Source organism: Cryptomeria japonica, chromosome 8, assembly GCF_030272615.1.
Source record: "Cryptomeria japonica chromosome 8, Sugi_1.0, whole genome shotgun sequence".
NCBI lineage: Eukaryota > Viridiplantae > Streptophyta > Pinopsida > Cupressales > Cupressaceae > Cryptomeria > Cryptomeria japonica.
The window spans coordinates 135,494,180-135,517,342 of NC_081412.1; the positions used below are offsets into that span (position 1 = coordinate 135,494,180).

At 36.5% G+C, this 23,163-nt stretch overlaps 1 protein-coding gene across 1 annotated transcript; it reads left to right on the forward strand.

Annotated features, from left to right (window-relative positions):
* Nucleotides 1-19,879: 19,879 nt before the first annotated feature.
* On the forward strand, nucleotides 19,880-22,098 carry LOC131041569 (putative RING-H2 finger protein ATL35). The gene has a single exon (XM_057974693.2). It carries the CDS (start codon nucleotides 20,085-20,087, stop codon nucleotides 21,192-21,194), a length of 1,110 nt encoding a protein of 369 aa, XP_057830676.2. The 5' UTR covers nucleotides 19,880-20,084; the 3' UTR covers nucleotides 21,195-22,098.
* Nucleotides 22,099-23,163: the final 1,065 nt, after the last annotated feature.

Consider the following 23,163-nt stretch of genomic DNA (forward strand, 5'->3'; position numbering starts at 1 on the left):
GCAGCCTTGTTGCGCATACAAGGAACTTGGTTGAATTTAATGTGAGTGAAATATTATTTGAAACTATCAACCATTCTCTTATAATAGATTAGATTCTCATATTTGGTATGATATTAATCATTGAATTGTTTTATTATCAATTGAGATTTTTTAAAGATAGATATCACATGTTCCATTCGATATCCAATTTCAATATTTCCAATAGTGCACCATTCAATTATTTTGGTGGTATAAGCGAACCTAATCCTAAATGATTTAGGAATGAGATGTCCTTATGGAGTGAGGAATAATAATCTTACCAATATGCCATGATTGGTGAAATATCCATAAAAATATAGTCCATTCATGTGATTCATCTAATGTTAAGATGCATTCATTAAAAAAATCCAAGATTAATGGCTAAAATATTTTAATGGTGCCTCTACCAATTGATCTACTAGGACTTATCCTTTGAACATTCTAATTCACATATCTAATATCAAACTCACTGATCTCAACATGACCCATTAAGTGTTCATCCTACTAAGGATATTTTTGAAACCAGGTGTTTGAGTGGGTCAATTTTTGTGCCGATTTGCATTTTCATGTTGAATGTGTAGTTCTTAAGCTTTTGAGATGTAAAAAACAACTCCTAGTCATGCCTTCTCTGTGGGCATCTAAATAATTATACAATAAAAATAAATTTTGAATCAAATAGTAGATTAGCCCATTTGTGTCCTTTTTTAACACATTTTTCAAGAAGGAATCTGAAATAATGTTTCATTGTGAATATGATTATTGGAAAAGGTTTACTAGTTTTGGTTCTAATGGAACCAATGGATTAGCAAGATATTGATTTAATTGATAAAATGAATTTTATTATAATTCATCCTAGTGAAAGTTCACATTCTTGTGCATAGGAGAGGTGAATGTGGTTAACATTTGTTAGATGGTTGAGTAATGAATCTTCTAATGGATTAGTTTTTTCTTGCTAGGCTATGAAGCTATTTGAGATTTTGTGGGGAGATATTTTGCATGATGGATTTTATTTTATTAGTATGATCCACCTTTATGCCTCATCAAGACATAATAAAGCTCCATAGTCATCTTTAGGACAAGTTTTATTGATGTCATAAAAATTAGTACACCTCCAATATTAGTAGTCTTTAAATTGGCATGGATGATGTTTCAAATCCATTCAAAATAGTCAATGGGTCAGATAAATTTGATTGTAAGTAGCTTTTGCAATTTTTTTTAAAAAAAAATGCTATCTTAGGATGTATATTCTATGTTTGTACCTAACTAGTTTAGCATTTACTTGTGTGCAACAAGGTAATGCACCACAATTGATGAGTTTAAGTATGGCATATCCACATAAGGCCAGGAAAAGACATCTATAAACTCTTTTAGTAGATTGTTATGAATAGCCTTGTCCTTGATGCTAAGGGTAATACTAATTTGAGTGATTTTAGGGATTTTCTTTATTCTTAGATTGGCTTCAATGACTTCTTCCACAAAGGAGTTGGATCCATATAATGGTTATGTAGGCATTGGGGGTTCAGGCTTAATTTTTTATTTATTAGCACCTCAAAAAGATTTCATTAATTCTTTTTTCTTTTATATGAATACATGAAATTTTTAATGTTCCCCAAAAGATGTCAATGCATTAAGATTGATTTTGAATCGTCTATTGTGGCCACTAGGTGGATTATATAGTCTTGAAGGCCCAAAATTATGCAATCATTTTGTCATTATAAAACACATCTAGAGGTATGTGATCAGTCTTAATTTATAAGTTAGGGATATTGGAGTACTAGATCAATGGTTAGGTTGGTATTTTTATGAAATAAGTTGGTTCTAATAATTTTTTTGTAGAGGAAAAAACAATAATTTATTTTTATGTTTTAAATATCAAGGGATGCATTTTTAATAATCTCAAAAGTGTCACTAGTGATATCATATTGTTGTTCCCAAGGTATGTACCCTAAACCTCAACTTTTAGTGTGTTCAAATGGGGTCTATAATTCCCTTTTAATGGAGTCCAATATGTTTATCCTTGTAGTTCATTGTATTGTGCACATTTAGAGAGTGGTGAGATATTCATTATTTTTGCAAAATATGCATATTCTTCATCTATGTAGATCCAAGTGGTTATTGAACCATCAATTTCTTCAATTCATAAGAAAATATGTTGGACGAAGGTAGTAGAATTAAATTTTATTTTATTTTGTAGTTAGTTGACCTTGTGTGAGGCTGACCATGAGAGTAGCGAGAAAGAGGAAGTTTTTTGATATCAAAAGCCTCTTGTATTTGGTATTCACCATAGCCTTTGTCAATGTTTTTTAATGAAATAAAATTTGGTAGATGGTTTCTTGAGCTCAGTGGAAGTGAAAGGGAAATTGCAAGGATCAATATAGGGTGATCATTTCATGGGTTTGAGCTTTAGAATGACCTCAAAGATTAAACAATGATAAAATTTTTGGGCATTGTCTTTCTATCACCTTACAACACTGAAAGGGGTGGGGGTTGAAAGGGATGATAGTTTCCTCACCATTATGAGGGAGCTTGAGATACTATTAGGAAGTGGATAAGATGATTTTATGGCATGGTTCCGTGGGTGGGAGATACTATTAGGAAGTGGATAAGATGATTTTATGGCATGGTTCCGTGGGTGGTTGGAGAGGATGTTAAAGGTGTAATGCATATGTTTAGACATAGAGTATAGATGTTAAAGTTTTAATCATGCCTAGAAACACTAAAAGCCTACAAAATTGACACTTCTAACCACTCTGAAATAAAAATAAAAAATAGTGTTGGGACATGGGTCCCATTAGATATACCACAATAATTTTTTTGACAAAAATAAAGTAAAAACATGCAAAACAATCACTTGATCCAAATGACAAGATACATCTTTAATTGTAGCATAATGGAGAGAGAAAACATAAATAATAATATGCAAACAATGATTATACCTTCCATAATTGTGTGAGATTTCTCAATGATAGTCGATAGATGGCTGCAATGCTTTCATGTATGCTCAATGATGGTTGATAGATAGTTGCAATGCTTGCATGCTGAATGTTCTTTCTTGAAAGATGCTAGAACGGATAACATGTACTTAGGATGAATGATTTCCCTTTAGAGGAGGCTTGCTAAATATAACTCCAATCATGAGGATGAAGCATGAGGAATTTCTTGGGAGATCAATGGTGGATATTAACTTGTTAGTGGTGCAAAATTTCAATTTGACAAGTGGAGGGAGATTGTGAGTTGAGTGTGGCATTTGGAAACTCTCACACATGCATGAGAATGGAAGGTGGAGATTCATTGATGATCTAGGATGGATGGTGAAAATTCACATATATGGAAGAAGATGAGAAGGTGGGAATAACAAGTTGTGAGAGAATGTAGGAATGTGTGTGGAAATGATAAGTGAGAGATCTCACACAAGAATGTAGAAATGTGTGCGGAAATGATGAGTGGTAGATCTTACACATGTGAGAGAAAGTGGGGATTTGCATGCTAATGACAATTGGAAGATCTCCCACATGTGTGGAAATGTAGGGATTTGTGCGACAATAATAAGTTATTTTTAAATATGTGTGATAATAGGTGGTGTAGATGTTCTTGAAATAATGAATTTTATAGATTAAAAGATGAGACAAATATTTAATTAATTAAAATAAGGAGAGATTAGAGAAACATATTGATCTAATTGATCAAATAATCAATGTTCATTCAATTATTCAATTAGAAGAAAAATATGCAAAATAAATTAATGATGATAGTTCAAATAATTAAATAAAAATCTATTTAATTGTTGATGAGGAGAGAAACTAATTTGATTAATTAACTTTAGATTAATTACTTTTTATTATTATTAATTAATTTAGTAAAACGATTCATGGCGGACATTAACACATTATTGGATTATTTAATAAGCAAAATGTATTCCTGTGAAATTAACTTACAATTAGAAAAGCCTTGAAAACGCTTCGTCGACTTCTAGAATCAGGGATTTCGAAGAAGATTTGATAAAACATTCTAAGGTGGCGCTGATTACGTATGCGATGATGATCACTTTATTTTTGAGTGTTCGAACTTTGGAATTAGTCAAATTGTATTTTTTTCCAAACGAGATTTTTTCAGCTTTGGCAATTATCAGCACGTGAGGCAACGATGATATTTGAGATTAAGGAGTCAAACTCTATTTTTATTTTTTCAGTTCTATTAACAGTTTGTGGATATTAGTATATAAATTTGAAGGGAATTTTTTATTTTTAAATTTGAAAAAAAAAACAAAATACAAATAACTAAAAGTTCATTAATAAATTTTACATGTATCAATAGTCGGTCATTTTTTAGCTTTTTTGGGCTATAATTGGCCCATTTGTACATCTTTATTGATACCCATAGCGTACCACTACTCGAGCATTTGTGCATAAGTATTGGCTATTTTAAGTGCACGGTTATTGGGACATCTTTAAGCAAGTCTCACGAAACACTTTGAAATGTGTGTTTTTTGACCCTTGTGCACATAACAGATCCCACAACGTTACTATCTAGAAGCCAAAACAATAGCTATAAGCAATTGAGTTGCATGTAGAGATAGCAAGAAAAAAATCATCAAAATCTGATGTACCGTTTAGAATATGTGAATGTGCGAAATTAGCTATAACGACTATTGAATACTTCCCCTATAAATTTTAAATTTATAAAAAAATAAAATAATAATTTAATTAATTAATAATTGAAGATTCATAGGGTTCATTAATCACATTCTTATTGTTTTTATTAAAGTTTAACTCTTGGTTGACTTTGTCATTGATCTAATGTATTTGTAGAGTTGAATCTTAGCCATGTCACCGTGTCTCTCATCTCCATGCCCTCGCTCGATTGGTGTACTTGTGGGTTTTGCTCATCCAATCCGTTGTGATTTGGTTTGATTTCAATTGGGTATTGGTGATTGAAGCTACGAACGACTGAACGTCAAATACCTCGTGGCCTAATTTTCGCTGAGCCGTGACGTAATGGAAATCAAGAGATCTGGGACCAGGGGGCCGGCGGGACAAAGAAGGTAGACGAATGTAATGTTTACGGAAGCTTCAAGAAAGTCCAAGCACGTTTTAGCAACTGTCTGTGAGCTTCTCTTCCCTTCGACACTGCGGTAACAGTTTGAGAGTCAATTTAGGCCACCCCTTTGATCTTCTCCCTCAATCCTTTTGTCTGGTGGGAATGGTATATAGCGTATGCGGGTTAGAAGAGAAGAAACCATTAAAAAAATCGAAATTCAAACACAGATTTCGAGCTATTGCTTCTTAGTTCCAGCTCCAATCGGGCAGTTTTACAGAATTTCCTTTGGGGTTTCGTAAATTCTGGCTAGTTGAGTTCTATTATGCTATTTCTCTGGTTACGATGAGCCTACGAAAGGGTTTGGGGAAAATGGAGAATTTTGTGGCATTGTCTCCTGCGGAGGATGGAAAATTTTCCTCAGTTTACAATCTGAGTTCCGTAGTGAGTTTAGCAAATGACAACAGCACTGAAAATATGGAGGATTACGGCTATTACGAGGCTCGCTTCAATCCTGCAGTAGCGATCATTCTTATGGGGGTGTTCAGCTTCGTTTTCTTTATTGGCTTGTGCTGCACCTGCCTCTGCGGCCGATCGATCAGTGGGGGAGGCAGTAGAGCTTTCACACGAGCGATGGGCAACGATAATGCGAGGAACGCGGCAACGAGGGGCCTGGAGCGGAATGTCATTGAGAGCTTTCCTGTATTCAGCTACGATTTGGTGAAAGGGCTAAAAGCGCAGGCCAAGGGATCGGAGTGTGCGGTCTGCCTTAGCGATTTTGAGGACGACGAAATGGTGCGCTTGCTTCCCAAGTGCAACCACGCATTTCATCCAGAGTGCATCGACATATGGCTCTGTTCTCACACCACCTGCCCTGTCTGCCGTACGAGCCTTGTGCCCACAGACGAGCCCAACCCCTCGGCAACTGCCATCGATGTTGTCGAGGAGCAGGCGATTGATCACAACGGAGCCGTCCGCATCGTTATTTCCAATGACGAAGCAGCGAATGAAGCTCCGGAGGCGAGCCATGGTCCGGTGGAGCACTCGCTTGTAAGGGTGCGAAAGGAGTCGGAGAAGGGCCCCAAGTGGTACATCGCCACCGCGGAGGGGCTTAAGCCTGGGTTGCAAAGGAACTGCAGCTTTGTCGAAATAGATCTTGGGGAGGGGCCATCCACTTCTAGGGCAGTGCTCTCGTGCTCTAAGCCGGACGGTTCTATTAACGATCCAGGGAGCAGATCGAACTCGGAAAGACGGGGGAGCATTCCGGGCTCGTTATTAAGAACGCTTTCTGAGCGCGCTGTCCCTCGACCCGGCGAGCAAGGTGGGAGTGAGCAGCCGGATCGCAGAGCTTACTTGAAGAGGACGCTGAGTTGGTTGACGGGAAGGGACAGAGGGCGAGGTAGAGATGAGTCTCAGAGGGGATCGAGATCGGGGTCCTCCAGGCATGTCAATCGAAGTTCTCCTAACGTAGAGCTGGAAGCTTAGAGGAGTGCATTGTTAGTGGCTCTGTTCCCACACGTGTTCGGTGCTGCTTTGCGTTGCCGACTTGCAAGTTCCTGCTCACCAGCTCGTCCTCATGTTTAAATGTAGACATATTTTAATGACCTACTACATTTCCTGAACTTCATGTCCTGCAACGACTGGGAAACCTCATGGTTAGGGATGGGAAAGCTATATGACAATTATGGGAGAACTATATGACAATTGTAGTGGGGGTTCTTCGAGAGGGAGCTACGTGCACCATTCTGCACTGAGGTCATCCATTTTGGTGTTTCTTTTCTTTTACAATGCCCTTCGGTGCGAGCTCGAGAGGTTTGACTTGAAAGCAATGCAGAGAATAAGGTATTTAAACTATGGAATTCAGCGTTGAAAGACGAGCACAATGGTTCTCTGAAGTTGTCTGTGAGCTTGTTTGCTGCACAAAAGCCATTCAGACACTCCTTTGTCAGCATGTGTCGAAAGAAGCAGAGCAGGGGAGTATTAGGAGTGTTAACCCACATATAGTTGGCAGTTATGGTTTGCAAGGGGTAGCTCTTCAAGGATGTGAAAACGGTGGAGGAGATGGGATGGATCCTCAAGAAAATTTGCTCTCTAATTTTCCCATGAACACAAGTATTTCTAGTCTTGATAGGGGAGACACTTTCCTATTTGTTGGAACAAATCGAAGAGTTGAAGCTCCAATGGCAAATGCACAGATCTAAGAAAATCCACGAGAGTAAGACATGCAACAGTGACCTTTTTAGCTAATGATCATGAACACTAGGTTGTTGGGCTAGAAACTCTGATACAATAGTAAAAAGCAGGCATTCATTTTGCACAAACTTGGTTAATGCAAAGAATCCCATCATTGTTGTTAGAGAATTCACACCTCATGCCCTCATGCCTTTCTCTTAGCCTTCCATTTTTCTTCTAGTGTACTTTCATTTTTTGTGTTTTATAAATAAGTCGAAGTTTCACATTGTGGGGGCAAAATCAACAACACTTTATATTCATTTTGCATCAAATTGACCAAAATCTAGGGTAATTTTTAGCGATAGTGGAAGTTTCTTATGTTGTTATATATCAAGTATCAATGATAAAAAATAATGGCTACAATAAAGAAACATACTTTAGTTATGTTTGAAAGGAGAAGAATATGGACACCACTGATATAAGTATTTTGATAAATATTTATAAAAAAGTTACATATTGTTAAAATATTTGTTCTTTTAATACATCAAATTTTATGATTTATTTAAAAAATTTATATTTTTATCAAAATGAAGGAAAAATAATGCATGCACTAAATTTTCATGTTATTATTTAAATAAAATAAAAAATTGAAGAAAAAATCACTATATAAAGAGACATGTCCCATCTTACCTCATTTTTAATATTAAAATAAATAAATTATAATGTCAATTTAAAGAAAATACTATTGAATGATTTTTTAAATTTTTTAAAAGAATAAAAAACATAAAATACACTAAAAAACTATATTTCATTAGCTTACATCTTTTCAAAATTTAAAATATGCGTCACTTTCAATTGATTTAGGTTAAAAATTTAGACTAGTTTTGGTCAATTTTTTAAATAAAAGTGTGACATAACTTTGAACTTTCCCCTTTTAGATTAAAAAGTTTTACTTAGTTTTGATCTTGTTTGTTATTTAAGAATTTTTCTTTTTTTATTTCTCTTAACTTCTTGAATTGAGGCTAAGTGTCAAGGGTTTGTGACTATTGTTTTTAAGTTTATTTGTATTCCAAATATTTTCACCAATTTTGGTATCCATTTTATATGGATTTCACTTATCTTTTGTTACAACCAAATTCTAATTCAAATTTATTAGAATTATATTCACCATTAATGGACCGAGAACATAGAGCTTCACATGCACAACATTTGAAGGCTTATCCACGAGCATGCCATCGATCTCCACTACTTCCTAACTTCTAAGAAGGTTGTTGATATTTTGACCAAACCCTTCACAAAAAGAAATTATTCAAATATGAGCTTTATTAGGGGTGTGAGAAGCTTCATTTTATGGTGGTTTCTAAGTCCTTTCTTTTCTCTATTACAAAGGGGTCTTTTCAGTCTATTTGGGAGGAGGAAATTTTCTATTTTACTCTATGGGTTATCTTCTCTTTGTAGTATTTTTTGTACATAGGTACCTCATTAGGCCTCATTTGTTAGGACCCATCTTTTCAGCGACTTAAGCTACACTTAAGGGGGATGCTAGTGTAGGTTTTTATTTCCTAGCATAAGATTTTTCTACACTTTTGTTTAATATTTCTCAGGTTAACAAAGTGAGTATGAGTGTTAAAGGAGTGTGATGTGAAAGCATCTTCCATAGGAGTTACAATTTCCTATCTTTATATTCTTATGGTTTATTATTCTAATTGCTTGCATTTGCCACCTCTTTCTTCTTACTTGTCTAATTTATAGAAATTATCATTTATTTTGATGCACTTTTACATTCATGTAGATTCATGCTAAGTCGCGCGTTCAATGTTATTTTTTTTCTTGATAATTGCATCACTCTCTTGGAGACTAACGTTATAATACTATCCTGATTCCTTAAGTCATATACTTATAATTTTATATAGTATTTATTTTTGCATTATTTTTTGAGGTTTCATATGTTCATAGATTATAAAACAAATAGAATTATGAACCCCTTGGATTTCTAGAGTAGGCTCATCCAAGGTAAGAAATCTTAATAACATGTTTTCATAGCTCATATGATAGAGTGTTCCACCAAAGATTATTAAACATGGTACATGCTAGATAAATAATTTATTTTATTGGATGAAAGGTTGAGTTAGAGGATATGACCATGGAAGTAGGTGCAAATGTCATGGTACCAATGATAATTAGAACTGAATATTGCACATATAATTTCTATAATTAGGACTTCATATGCTAGGATCAAGAGCTAGTATACTAGAAACAAAGGGTCTTTCCATTAAAAGATGTGTAGATGAGATACTAGATTGTATCCATAGAATTTGTATCCTTGTTGTGCATAAAAGGAACTTGGTTGAAGTGGACATGAATGAAATATTATTTGAAACTATCGATCATTTTTTTTGTAGGGGATTAGCTTCTCTTCTTTGGTACGATATTCATCATTTACTTCTTTAGTTACCAATTGAGAGTTGTCAAAGACTAAGTAATAGACATTATGTGTTCAATTGGATAACCAATTTCAATCTTTCCAATAGGGCCTCATATTCAATATTTTTTGTGTTATAAGAGAATCTAATCCTAAATAATTTAGGGATGAGGTATCCTTATGGAGTGAGGGATAATATTCCTACCTACAAGCCATAAATGGTGAAAGATACATTAAAATATATTGTACATTCATGTAATTCCTCTAATGTCAAGATATATTCATTAAGAAAATACAATATTAATGGTTAAAATATTTGAAGAAAATCCAATTCATGTGATCTTCTGGGACTTATCCTTTGAACATTCTAACTCACATACTTAATATCAAACTTACTGATCTCAACATGACCCATTTAGTTATTCATCCTATTAAGGATATATTTTTAAACTAGGTGTTTGAGTGGGTCAATTGTTTTGATTAATTGCATTTTAGTGTTGAACATGTATGTAGTTCCTAATATTTCGAGATGTAAAAAATACTCCTAGACACACCATATCCATGGATGTGTAATTAATTTTATAAGTGAATAATTTTTTAATTGAATATAAAAGATGACCCATTTGTGTCCTTTTTTAACATAATATGCTAGAATGGCTCCTAAAGCATATTTCGTTAAATTGATATGAGTAATAGAAAAGGTTTATCTAGTGTTAGTCCTACATTAACTAGTGGATTATCATGGTATTAACTTAGCTAACCATATGGATTTCAGAAAGATTCATTCAAGTGGATGTTCACATTCTTGCACATGAAATATGAATATAGTTAGCATGTGTTAGCTAGTTGAATACAAAATCTTCTAATGGCTTATTTTTTTCCTTGTAAGTTCCGGAGCTACTTGAGATTTTGTGGGGATATATTTTGTGATGGATTATACTTTATTAAGAACCACCTATTTGCCCCATTAAGACATAATAAAGCCCCATAGTTTTCTTGAGAATATAAACCTTTTTTGATTTAGGAAAATCTTGTTCTCGAGCTTAATCTTTGGAAGATGCAATGTAAGATATTAGGATTCTTTGCTCTAGCTTTTGTTTTTCCCAATATTTCATCAACATGATATTATAAGATACCATAGAGTATTTCATGGAAAATGATAGGCATGACCTACTAATAAGTGGCAACTACATTTTTCAAGATTTTTTTTTTATAGATAGTGAAAGGTTCCTCATGGTGTGGTCAAGGTTGTTTTATGTTGATCTTATAGTGATATTTTGACTTGGTTATACTATTAGAAAGAATTCATAGGAGATAGAATTTCATGTCCTATTTATGAATCAATGATTATGTCAATGTTGTGCAAAGAAAAGTCATTATTAGGACAAGTTTTATTGATGCCATAGAAATTATTACACATGCAAATACTAGTAGTGTTTTTATTGACATGAATGATGTTGCAAATACATTTAGAATACTCCTCTCTCTATCCCCCTGTACCTATGTCACCCCTCTCCCCCCATAAAGGTGTCTCTCTACTCTCTCCCCCTCTAGGTATCTCAAATCTCTATATGATCCATCTCTAGCTCTCTCCCTCCCTCTCCACATCTATCTCCATCTCCCCTTACCCATTTGCCTTTATGAACACTCTCCTATTCTCTCTCTACACTCACCTCTCCCTCTCCTCATCTAGGTCCCTCACTCTCTCCATGTATACCTCTCCCTCCATCCCTTCTTACTCTTCTCTCTCTTTTCTTTTATCTCTCCTCTTCTCCCTCATTCTCCTCTCTAGGTATCTCTCTCCATTTCTTCCCCTCTCCCTCTATATATCCCCCTCCCCTTACCCTTATCCCTCTCTCCCTTCCCCATTGACTGTTATTCTTTCTCTCCATTGTCTACATCAGCACCTTTCCCTCCTACCCCCTCTCTCATCCCCTTCATAAGTTTCTCCTTCTCTCTCTCTCTCCCTTTCTACCTTTCTATCTATATCTCATTACCTATCTTTATCTATATCCCTCCATCTATCTCACCTCTCTATCTCCCCATCTAGGTATCTCACCCCCCCCTCTCTCTCTCTCCCTCTCTAGGTATCTCAGATCTCTATATACCCCTTGTTTAGTTCTCTCCCTTACTCTCCACTTCTCTCTCCATCCCACCTTATCCAAATTTGTGCCCTCATCGTAGTCCTCATAATCTACATCCATAAAATTTGTGGTATGAAGTTGTGTATAGTCATCTAATGAAGCCATCGTTATATGTTTGCTAATCCATCCTTCCACTACAACCACTCCATATTTACCTAAAATTTCTTTCTTTATATAGGGAAGAGAAAACATTTTTGAGATTGCAAGGATGAAAACGGGAAATACAATGTGGCAATAAAGAAATTGTAAGGATGTGCAAAATAGAGTCAACACCCCCCACTTTGAGAGCCCTCTACTTGCAACATCTACACATGCATATAAAATGTGGAAGCATAGATAGGACATGCGAACTGTGCAGAATGACATATCAAAGTGCATGATTTTGATGTAGTATGGAGGCTCTGTGAAAACATTAGGTTAAATTGTTTTGCTTGGCTTTTATTGGCCTAACTTTTTTATTTCAAATTTAGAAATATGAAAATCTATAGAAGTCCTAGTAAAAAGTGATGGACCAATCAAAAACTAAGAAACAATAGATTTAAAAATTTGAAAAAATCAAACTATAGTTTAAATTCATATATTGTTTGTGTTGGTTCCCAAAACCACAGATTGGAAAACCAAAGACTTGCCTAATCCTCAGTTGATCCAATCAGCCTTGGCCAATGAACAGGGATGGTCAAAGACCAAATCCCTCTGCACTTTAGGCTCCACTAAACCCAGGTGGGTGTACCTTACACTCTCAAGCATAAAAGAGGTTTGTTTTGAGTGAATTTAAATTGTGGGAATTAGCAATTGCAGGGATGGCAAAAGGTTTTCCTGCAACTATGCTAACATAAGTACTTTTTATTGAATACCTTTACAAATGATTAAATAAGTGTGAGTATAGTTGTATTATGCAAAAGATTACTGTTATGACTTTAAGCAATTATGAAAAAGAGTAGTACTTATAGAAATTAGAAGATTTATTTCTTTGATAAGGACCTAATGCATACAAACTCATTTAGCAAAGATTAATAACATACCAGTGCCTTTATCTGATCGTTAATGGATAACTTTATGGACAAGAATCACTATCAACTCAAGAGACAATTATAAGAACATCACCGTGAAGGTTTCATTATGTGTTGTATGAACAATAAAAACCCAATTTTATATTTGATACAACATCATGTGATGGCACATCACAACAAATCCAAAAGATTTATCAGGAGGACATATGATTTCATCAAACACAAAATTACACACAATGATCTGAAGATAAAAACATGAAATCTTATTTATTAACTTCTGGAATAAGAATGTACACAAAAAATGCACTTACAAATACTCCAATACATTCGTTTTGCACAGAATAAAATTCTTATTCCTACTAGACCTTTCTAAAACATAACATTTGTAGCCCAGCCAATGACAAAATTCTCTATTGCCCCTCATGATACAGAAATGACTCACTACATATATGTGAGCCAAAAGATTCGAATGAAAGGACACACCCTTTCATCTTGCTAAACTAAACTTAACTAAAACCTAGCACCTAACTGCTTAACTTCTAGACATAAAATATAATTAAAATTCAGTTCTGGCCATCAATATTGTGTCACACTTTTGTATGTGCTCGAAATACTTGTTGTCCTTGTGAGTGCTGGTGTTGAACTCAGTATCTCTGACAACGATCTCCATGGTAACCAATCTCTCCATCTTCTCACCTGTATCCTTCATATCCAAAACATCTACTCGAGCAACATCAAGGGATGTGTTAAGTATATTTTGGCATTTTGCAATCTAAATCTCTTTGTCTTTTAACTGCCCTGCATCATCCACAATGTCTGGTAAACCATACCTAACAATATATTTGCAATCTGTACCTTCCTGTTTAATGTCCACACCAAACTCTTTATGTTTATTCAACCTTCTTTGGATCTTCTCAACCACTTTCTCATTGACACTCTTATGTTTCAACAACACCTTCAGCCTGTTCAAAGTTCTTTTATGAGAAGCCATATTATCCAGGGTCTTCTGACAGTTTGTCCAGAATTCTCTGAGAATTTCCAATAATGTTCAAACCTATTTATTAACAAAACACAAGTAGCATCTACCCTGGCAGTCTTGATTTGCCTCTTTAACTTAATGTTTTCCTTCATTTGGTCTTCATATTTCTTCTTCCATTGAACACTAGTATCAGCTATCTGTGGTACTTCATGACCACGACTTCTCAATAGGTCTTCATATAAATTCTTATATTTTTTACCCTCTTTTACCACTCACTGCATTTGGGCCTTATTCAATTTTGCAATGTCAATCCCCAAATCTGCTGTGACAATTGGATTAAGCTCTCCCACCTTCAGCTTCATCATGTGCCCAAATGCCTTATCTACATCTATGATCTTGGGTCTCTTATTTGGAGGGTATAGGGCGCAAAGCAACATTTCCTCTTCATCTGGATCATACCTTAATCCAATAAAGATATTATCAACACCCTGTATGTCCAATTTTACATCCAATCTGTCAGAATGCAACAAGCTATCAAAGACAAAAGAGGCACTTAAGTCCCATCTTGGGAACAAAATGATGTTTGCCTCATTGAGAAGTTGTCTCCCTCTCTGTGGTGTCATTGTGGCCACTTCTGCATCAATATCTTCTTTTAATTTTTTAAGCATCTCTGCTTCATTTTTTGGAGTAACATTTGGGATGTTCTCCCTCAACTTTTTCCCTTTATAATGGTTCAAGAATGACTTGAACTCCTTTGACTATACAAAAACCTCATCTGCAACAAAATTTGCATGCTCTTGAAGTCTTACATTTGCATTGGCATTTATTCTCACGATGATTTTCTCCTGGCTCTCTGCTACTTCTTCTAATTTAGGTACACGGAGGGTTGATACAACTACATTCTCATCAGACCCACTCTTAGAATCTCCTTCTTCTCTTAGTTCCTGAAGCCTCTGCTTCCGCTCTTCTAATTTTTGGTTTAATTCCTCTAAAAGTGTAGCATCCTCATTTTGTTCCCTATTTTTAAATAAATCTTCAGCCTCCATGGGTATATACAGATACTCTCCTAGATTCTGGCTCTTCCTGCAGTGGTGGATATACCCCTCTGGATCATAGTTTTTCCGAGCCTGGTGTCCAAAAAAATTGTACTCCTCTACTAGCTTCTTTTCTATTATCTCATAAGCCTTGGTAGATACAATGGTGAAGTCTCCAAAATGCAAAGTGCCAAGCATAAATGTCTAATTATGTGCACCACCCAAATGCTTTGCATTTGACATTCTAAGTTGCCTAACAATCTTTAAATAGGCAATCCTGTCAGGAACTAATATAGGCAACATATACGGAACACCCTCAAAACCATAAACCTTGAAAAAGGTGAAATTCTGACATACAAACCAGTCACCCCAATTGTGGCTGACCCTAGTGTCTCCAAAAGCATGGGGTCTCAAGAATCTCTTAATCTCAGGTGAGATAGACCCATCACATTCCACTCCAAACAACCTATACAAAGGCTTAAACAAATATTCTTCAAACAACACATAATGTGATTTGACAAACCTCGAGTCCCACAGGGATACCCATAATTGAACTAGTTGGTCCTGTCCATCTTTGTTCCTGGGAGTCACCCTTAATTCCTCTGGCCACAAACCCTTTATCTACCCATGAAACAAAACCATATGCATTAGTAATGAGTAAAATTTAAAAGTAGGGTTAGATTCCATCTGCAAACTCAAGAACCCTTCATGCAACTTCTCTGCCAAGTAAGTTGCATAATCAAACGGCCTTGGCTCATGCATTTGAATATTTGCAGCCAACACCAATGGGCCTATCCTTGTGACATCAGACACTTCTTCCTCGCAGACCTTGCCACATGCCCAGTACATGTATTGCAAGTATTGTCTGAACAGAGTAATTTCGAAAGGAGGACCATCCTGCTCTGTGAGTCATCCTTTCTCTTTCTTATGAATCACTAACCTCCACATTGTGTGAGTGGTGTCCATTTGGGTATACAATTCTTCCAGGTCTGTAAAAGATAGGGGCATGTAAGGTTCATAAGATACATCAAAAACCTCATGAATAGTCTCGATAGATATCTGGATGAATGGATCCCTATAGGGTAATTGAATGCACCTTTTTTCTTTGTTGTACCTTCTGGTAAGCAATTCCAATAATCTGATATTCAGAAAAACATTTGGGACCACCAGTCTACCCAAATTTGTCATCCAAGGGTTCGACAGTGGCATCTCCTTGTTCCACCTTAGGTAACGATATAGAAACAATTTGTGGCCTTCTGTGGTTGTATCTCCAACCTCTTTTTACTTATCTTCCATTTGATCCTTGGGCGGCAAATAGGCTTTAGACCCCCTCGACTTAGCACCAAATGACTCCATTTGGTCAATCATGTCCCGGTTCAGTCTTCGCTTTTGCACACCCTCTACAGACTTCGTCTTTTTTGATTTAGCAAACTGTGTGTCTGAAACCTCTATGACATTTCTTTTCCCTTGTGAACCAGAAGCCTCCATGATTAAATGCTTGAACTTTCAAATTACCTGCGCTTCTTGTCTGCAACTTCAATGCTGAGGCTGAAAACACTGTGAATAATTCTGGCATGAAAACCCTTTCTTTATGTTGGATATGTCAGGGCTAGAGTCTGTAACAATCATAAACTCATCAGATTTGCTTTGTGTAGATCCAATCTTTCCAATCACGAGCATTAAATGATGGCCATCACATCAGATATTCCAACGGCTAATCGGCATAACCCTACCCGATAATTCAATTACTTGGCACCCCCTGCATTTTGAGTTCCTTCAATTACCCTTTTTGTCTTTCTGATTGGCATAGGTCACTTTGATTAGTTCGTCGGATCTCACCCCGACCGTTTCCCTTTCTTCCTCAAGGCTTGGCTTATCCCAGTGGATCCGCCTTTCCTTTCTATTAGTCAGCTTTGTTTTATGTTAAATCGAGGTATGTCTCTCCGATGAAACCTCCTTCTATTTATTCCTCCAGTTGCTCCATTGGGCTTTGGAATAAATCACTTAATATTTCATCCGATGCTCCCATGACATCTAACTTTCTTTCTGATTGACGTAACCTTCCCCAATTGCTTCATCGGGTGTCGATGTAGCATATTTTCCTTTCTTTTGATGGTTATAGTTTCCTCGATAGATCCACCTTTTGTCCCTCTATGGCATTCTGCCCATCGGGCATCGACACAACTCTGAAAATGCTTCCCGATAATGAGTCTTTTATTTCAATCCGCACCTTGCTCTCCTTATCGGGTTGCTTCGATCTATTGGCGTAGGTTTTCCCGATGTAACCTCTTCGTTTGCGACAAGCTCGTCTCCCTCATCGGGTATCGAGATAACTCAAAACACAACTTCCCAATAATGTATGTTATCTTGATGGCATAGCTCCCCTTTTTGCTTGGTACCGCTTTATTGGAGAAAGTCTCTTCGATAGAGTCGCCTTCTCCACTTAGTCCATCGGGTGTCGGGGTAACATAAATTAGGACCTCCCTATGACTCAATGACATCACTATGAATACATCACTCCATTTGTTGTGGGCAAGAGTTCCATCGATAACCCCATCGAGTATCAGGAAAACTTTTTTTCCTCATTCCCGATAGTGTATGTTACTCCAATGACTCTGACTTCTTATCATATCATCGCCGTAACTCTCCTTGATGGATTACCACTCAGTTGCACTTCTTCCCGCCGCTCACGCTTTTAGGAAACATTGTCGGCATGAGTTACTCTGCTCAACACACTCCGTCCTCCTTGGACGATCTCATCAGGGTGAGTTATGCCGATAAGAATAATTTTGTATTTTGTAGAAAAGAAGCCTTTCTCCATGGGTGCAACTTTTATTAACCATACTGAAAGATTTCTCCCACACCATTGACATCTCTGAACATGCTCACAACCCTGCTCTATGTTGATCTTCCAAAAGTGCTCTTGCAATGAAACTAATTGTGAAGATGAGGATTACCAGAATGCCATCACACTCAACATTTCCCTTGAATATGCCCAAGTGATGCCTTTTCATGAAGACACTGCAACATATCACCTACACATACAATCTGGCAGTAAATGCTCTTATGATGAACTATATGCAAAAAAATCCATAAATAGCACAAAAATATTTTGTAAAAACATGTTCTAACAGTTTGTTGCACAAATTTCAAGAAGATATGTATTTGCAAAATAGTGCACTGAAAACATTAGTCTCCGCCTAACAGTGACTAATAAATAAAAATACTAAACTGTGCAACTTCTAAAATTTATCCAAATAACCTTTTAATAATTAAGTAAAAATACTATCTATTGTGCAACTTCTTGTTTCATCTTTCAAGTTTCAAATACACTCTTTCTTTATTGTTATTGAGATTCGCTCTATCACCTTTTTATCACTAACTATTTACTCTTCAAAACTATATTTGAGTTTTTTAATCCTAACTTTCTGCTTTATTTCCTAAATCTTCAAGGTTTAGCATGTAAAGGATCAGGATTCAAAATCGTGCTTTGTTTGATGGAGAATACTTTCTCAGGATTAAGGCAGCCATAGGTGTAAATTATGCACATGAGCATTTGGGGGAAAAGGGATTTTGTAAAACTTATATGCAATGCAATAGATGATCTCCACATCTGAAGTTCATATAGGGGTTCATTAAAGATTTTGGGTGTTACAGATCTAAAGGGATATTTAGGCACAGAGAAAAATCAACTGTAAATGCTTACGATGATATGAAAGGCAAGATATTCATTTATTGGGAAGAAATACGTCTAGAATGAGAACAAATTAACATGGTAGTATTTCCTTAAGGGATTCTTACTTGTAAATTTCATAGGAAATACTGGAAAATACTGAAAATTCATAATGTGGAAAGAAGACAATGCAAGTGCACACCTGACTTGTCTTGAAAATCCTTGCAAATGTTTGCTGCTAGAACACTTGCAACGTATTGAACACCCAAACAAAAATATAGCAACAAACCTGAATGTCACGATCTCACTAATTTGACAAATGGATAGATGCCAACAAAAATGTATAGATGTATAGATAATGTTCACAACCAATCCCTCAATAGTAACTCTAAATCTTCATGATATGTTTTTGAAAATGGGTACTAACAATACACATGCATCTATTTTCCTACACTGTAAGAATGTAAATGAAATGAAGAAAACAAAAGCATAAAAACCAAACGATTCAGGGTGGACATTAACTGTTATTAATTTAAATTTATGTAGTAAAACGAGTCAGGGTGGACATTAACACATAATTGGAAAAAGTCTATTCCCGTGTAATTAGCTTACAATTAGAAAAAGTCTTCACATTCTGGATGAAAGCGCTTCTTCCAGGGATTTCGGATATGATAATACAACATTCCAAGGTGGCGCTGACTACCTGTTTGATGATGAATTTATTCTCGTGTTTGAACTTTGGAATTTGTCAAACTGTATATTTTTCCAAACGAGATTTTTTCCACTTTGACAGTTATCAGCACGTGAGCCAACGATAATATTTGAGATTAAGTAGTCAAACTCTATGTTTTTTTTCAGTTCTATTAACAATTTTGTGTGGATATTAATACATAAAATTTTAAAGTAATAGAAAAAATAAATTATTTTAGTATATATGAATTTTAAATTTGAAAAAAATTAAAATAATAATTTTATTAATTAATAATTGAGGATCCATGGGTTCATTGATAGTATTGCTATAATTTTATTGAAGTTTAAATTTTATTAATTAATATGTTTGCAGGATTGAACCTCGGCGATGATGTTGTTAACAGTCACACCAAATGTGTCTCTCTGGTGTACTTGTGGACTTTGTTCATCCAGTCCGTTGTGATTTCAATTGAATCGAATCGAGGAAAAGTTCAAATATTACGGTATTGGTGGTACAAGCTACGAATGACTGACGGTCAAAACTCGTGGTTTAATTTTCGCTGACCCGTGACGTAATGGAGGTCAAGAGGACTGGGACAAATGTAAGGTTTACGGAAGCTTCCTTGAAGCCAAGGGCATTCTAGTCAATTTAGGCTACACCTTTGATCTTCTCCCTCAATCCTTTTGTGTGGTGGGAATTGTATATAGCGTGTGCAGGTTAGAAGGGAAGAAACCATTAAAAAAATCGAAATTAAAAACACGGGTTTTTAGAGCGACTTTCTCTTAGTTTTAGCTCCGATCGTGTTCGGTTTTACAGATTTCCTTTGGGGATCTGTGAATTCTGGTTAATTGGGCTCTATTATGCTATTTGTCTTGTTGTAATGAGCGTATGAGTGGGTTTTGGGAAGATGGAGAATTTTGTCGCATTGTCTCCTGCAGACCATGGGAATTTTTCCTTAGCTTACAATCTGAGTTCCGTAGTGAGTTTAGCAAGTGACAACAGCACTGAAAATATGGAGGATAACGGCTATATTGAGGCTCGCTTCAATCCTGTTGTAGCGATCATTATTATGGGGTTGTTCAGCTTCGTTTTCTTTGTTGGCTTTTGCTACACCTGCCTCTTCGGCCGATCGACCAGTGGGGAAGGCAGTAGAGCTTTCAGACGAGAGATGGTCAACGATAATGTAAGGATCGCGGAAACCAGGGGCCTGGAGCGGATTGTCATTGAGAGCTTTCCAGTATTTAGCTACGATTTGGTGAAAGGGCTAAAAGCCCAGGCCAAGGGATCGGAGTGCCCGGTCTGCCTCGGCGACTTTGAGGACGACGAAATGGTGCGCTTGCTTCCCAAGTGCAACCACGCATTTCATCCAGAGTGCATCGACATGTGGCTCTGTTCTCACAATACATGTCCAGTCTGCCGCACGAGCCTTGTGCCCACCGACGAGCCCAGCCCCTCGGGAACCGCCATCGGTGTCGTCGAGGAGCAGGCAATTGACGACGGAGCCGTCCGCATCGATATTTCCAATGACGAAGCAACGGACGAGGCACCGGAGGCGAGCCACGGTTCGGTGGAGCACTCGCTTGTAAGGGTGCGCAAGGAGTCGGAGGAAAGCCCCGAGTGGTACATCGCCACCGCGGAGGGGCTTAAGCCTGGGTTGCACAGGAGCTGCAGCCTTGTTGAAATAGATCTTTCGGAGGGGGCATCCACTTCTAGGGCAGCGCCCTCATTCTCTAAGCCGGACGGTTCTACTAACGATCCAGGGAGCAGATCGAACTCGGAAAGACGGGGGAGCATTCCGGCCTCGTTTTTAAGGACGTTTTCTGAACGCGCCGCCCCTCGGTCAGGTGAACAAGGTGGGATTGAGCAGCCGGATCGCAGAGCTTACTTTAAGAGGACAGTTAGTTGGCTGACGGGAAGAGAGAGAGGGCGAGATAGAGGAGAGCCACAGAGGGGATCGAGATCAGGCTCCTCCAGGCATGTTAATCAAAGTTCTCCGAACGTTGTGCTGGAAGCTTAGAGGGATGCATTGTTAGTGGCTCTGTTCCCACGCGGGTTGCGTTTTTCGGTGCTGCTTTGCGTTGCCGACTTACATGTTCCTGCTCACCAGCTCGTCCTCATGTTCAAATGTCGGCCCCACCCGTAGACAAATTTTAATGACAACCTACATTTCCGGAACTTCATGTTCTGCAACGACTGGGAAACCTCATGGGTAGGGACGGGAAAACTATATGACAATTGTGGGAGAACTTTATGACAATTGTAATGAGGGGTCCTTCGAGAGGAAGCTACGTGCACCATTCTGCACTGAGGTCACCCATTTTGGTGTTTCTTTTCTTGTACAATGCCCTTTGGTGCGAGCTCGAGAGGTTTCCCATGAAGGCAATGCAGAGAATAAGGTATTTGAACTCTTGAATTCAGCGTCTAAAGACAAGCACAATGCTTCTCTAAAGTGACGCTGAGAGCTTGTTTGCTGCACAACGGCCATTCAGACACTCCTTTGTCAGCATGTGTCGAAAGAAGGAGCGCAGGGAAGTATTAGGAGTGTTAATGCGCATATAGTTGGCAGTTATGGATTGCAAGGGGTAGCTCTTCAAGGATGTGAAAATGGTGAAGGAAATGGGATGGATCCTGAAGAAAATTTGCACTATAATTTCCTCTTGAACACAAGTATATCTAGTCTTGATAAGGGAGACACTTTCCTATTTCTTGGAACAAATCCAAGAGTTGAAGCTCCAATGGCAAATACACAGATCTAAGAAAATACATGCAATGGTGACCTCTTTTGGCCCTCCCATGGACTTAGCTTATGATCATGAGTACTCTTGTGTTGGACTAGAAACTCTTATTCAAATAGTAGAAGGTAGGAATTCATTTTGCTCAATCTTGGTTAATTCAAAGAATCCCATTGTTGTTGTAGAGAATTCACATCTCATACTTTTCTCTTAGCCTTTCATTTTTTTTCCAATGTACATTTTATTTTTTCATTTTTTAAATAAGTGGAAGTTTTATATTGTAGAGGCAAAATCACTAATACTCTACATCAAATCATCTAAAGTCAAGGGTAATTTCTAGTGGTAGTCAGAGTTTCTTATGCTATTAGATATCAAGTGGCAATGGAAAAATAGTGGCTACAATCAAGAAACATATATCTTAGTTATGTTTGCAAGGAGAAGAGTATAAACATCATCAAGATATAAGTATTTTGATAAATATTTATAAAAAGAATTACATATTGTTAAGATATGTGTACTTTCAATACATCAAAATTTAAGATTTATGAAAAAGAATATATTTATCAAAATGAGGAAAAAAATAATGCATGCACTAAGTTTTCATATTATTATTTAAATAAAATAAAAAAATTGAAGAAAAAAATACTATATAAAGAGACATATCCCATGTAACCTTATTTTTAATATTAAAAAAATTGAATTATAGTGTCAATTTAAAGAAAATACCATTGAATGATTTTTAAATTTTTTTAAAAGAATAAGAAACATAAAATACACTAAAAATATACATTTCATTAGTTTACATCATTTCAAAATTTAAAATAAGTGTGTCATTTTCGACTGATTTAGGTTAAAAAATTAGAATAGTTTTGACTGTTTTCTTTATAAAAGTGTGACATAACTTTGAACTTTCCCCTTTTAGATTAAACTGTTTCACTTATTTTTTTATCTTGTTTGTTGGTCAAGAAAAAAATATTTTCTATTTTTCTTAACTTCTAGAACTAAGGCTAAGTGTCAAGGGTTTGTGATTATTGTCTCTAAGTTTATTTGTATTCAACATTTCTCACCAAGTTTGGTATCCATTTTAGATGGATTTAACTTATCTTTTGTGACAACCAAAGGCCCATTCAAATTTATTAGAATCGTGTTCACCATTAATGGACCAAGAACATAGAAGTTCACATGCACAACATCTGAGGGCATATCCATGAACATGTCATCGATCTCCACTACTTCCTAACTTGTAAGAAGGTT

Bases quoted from the DNA above. Each gene is read 5' to 3' on its own strand.
- LOC131041569 (XM_057974693.2), top strand. From the start codon at position 20,085: ATGGAGAATTTTGTCGCATTGTCTCCTGCAGACCATGGGAATTTTTCC.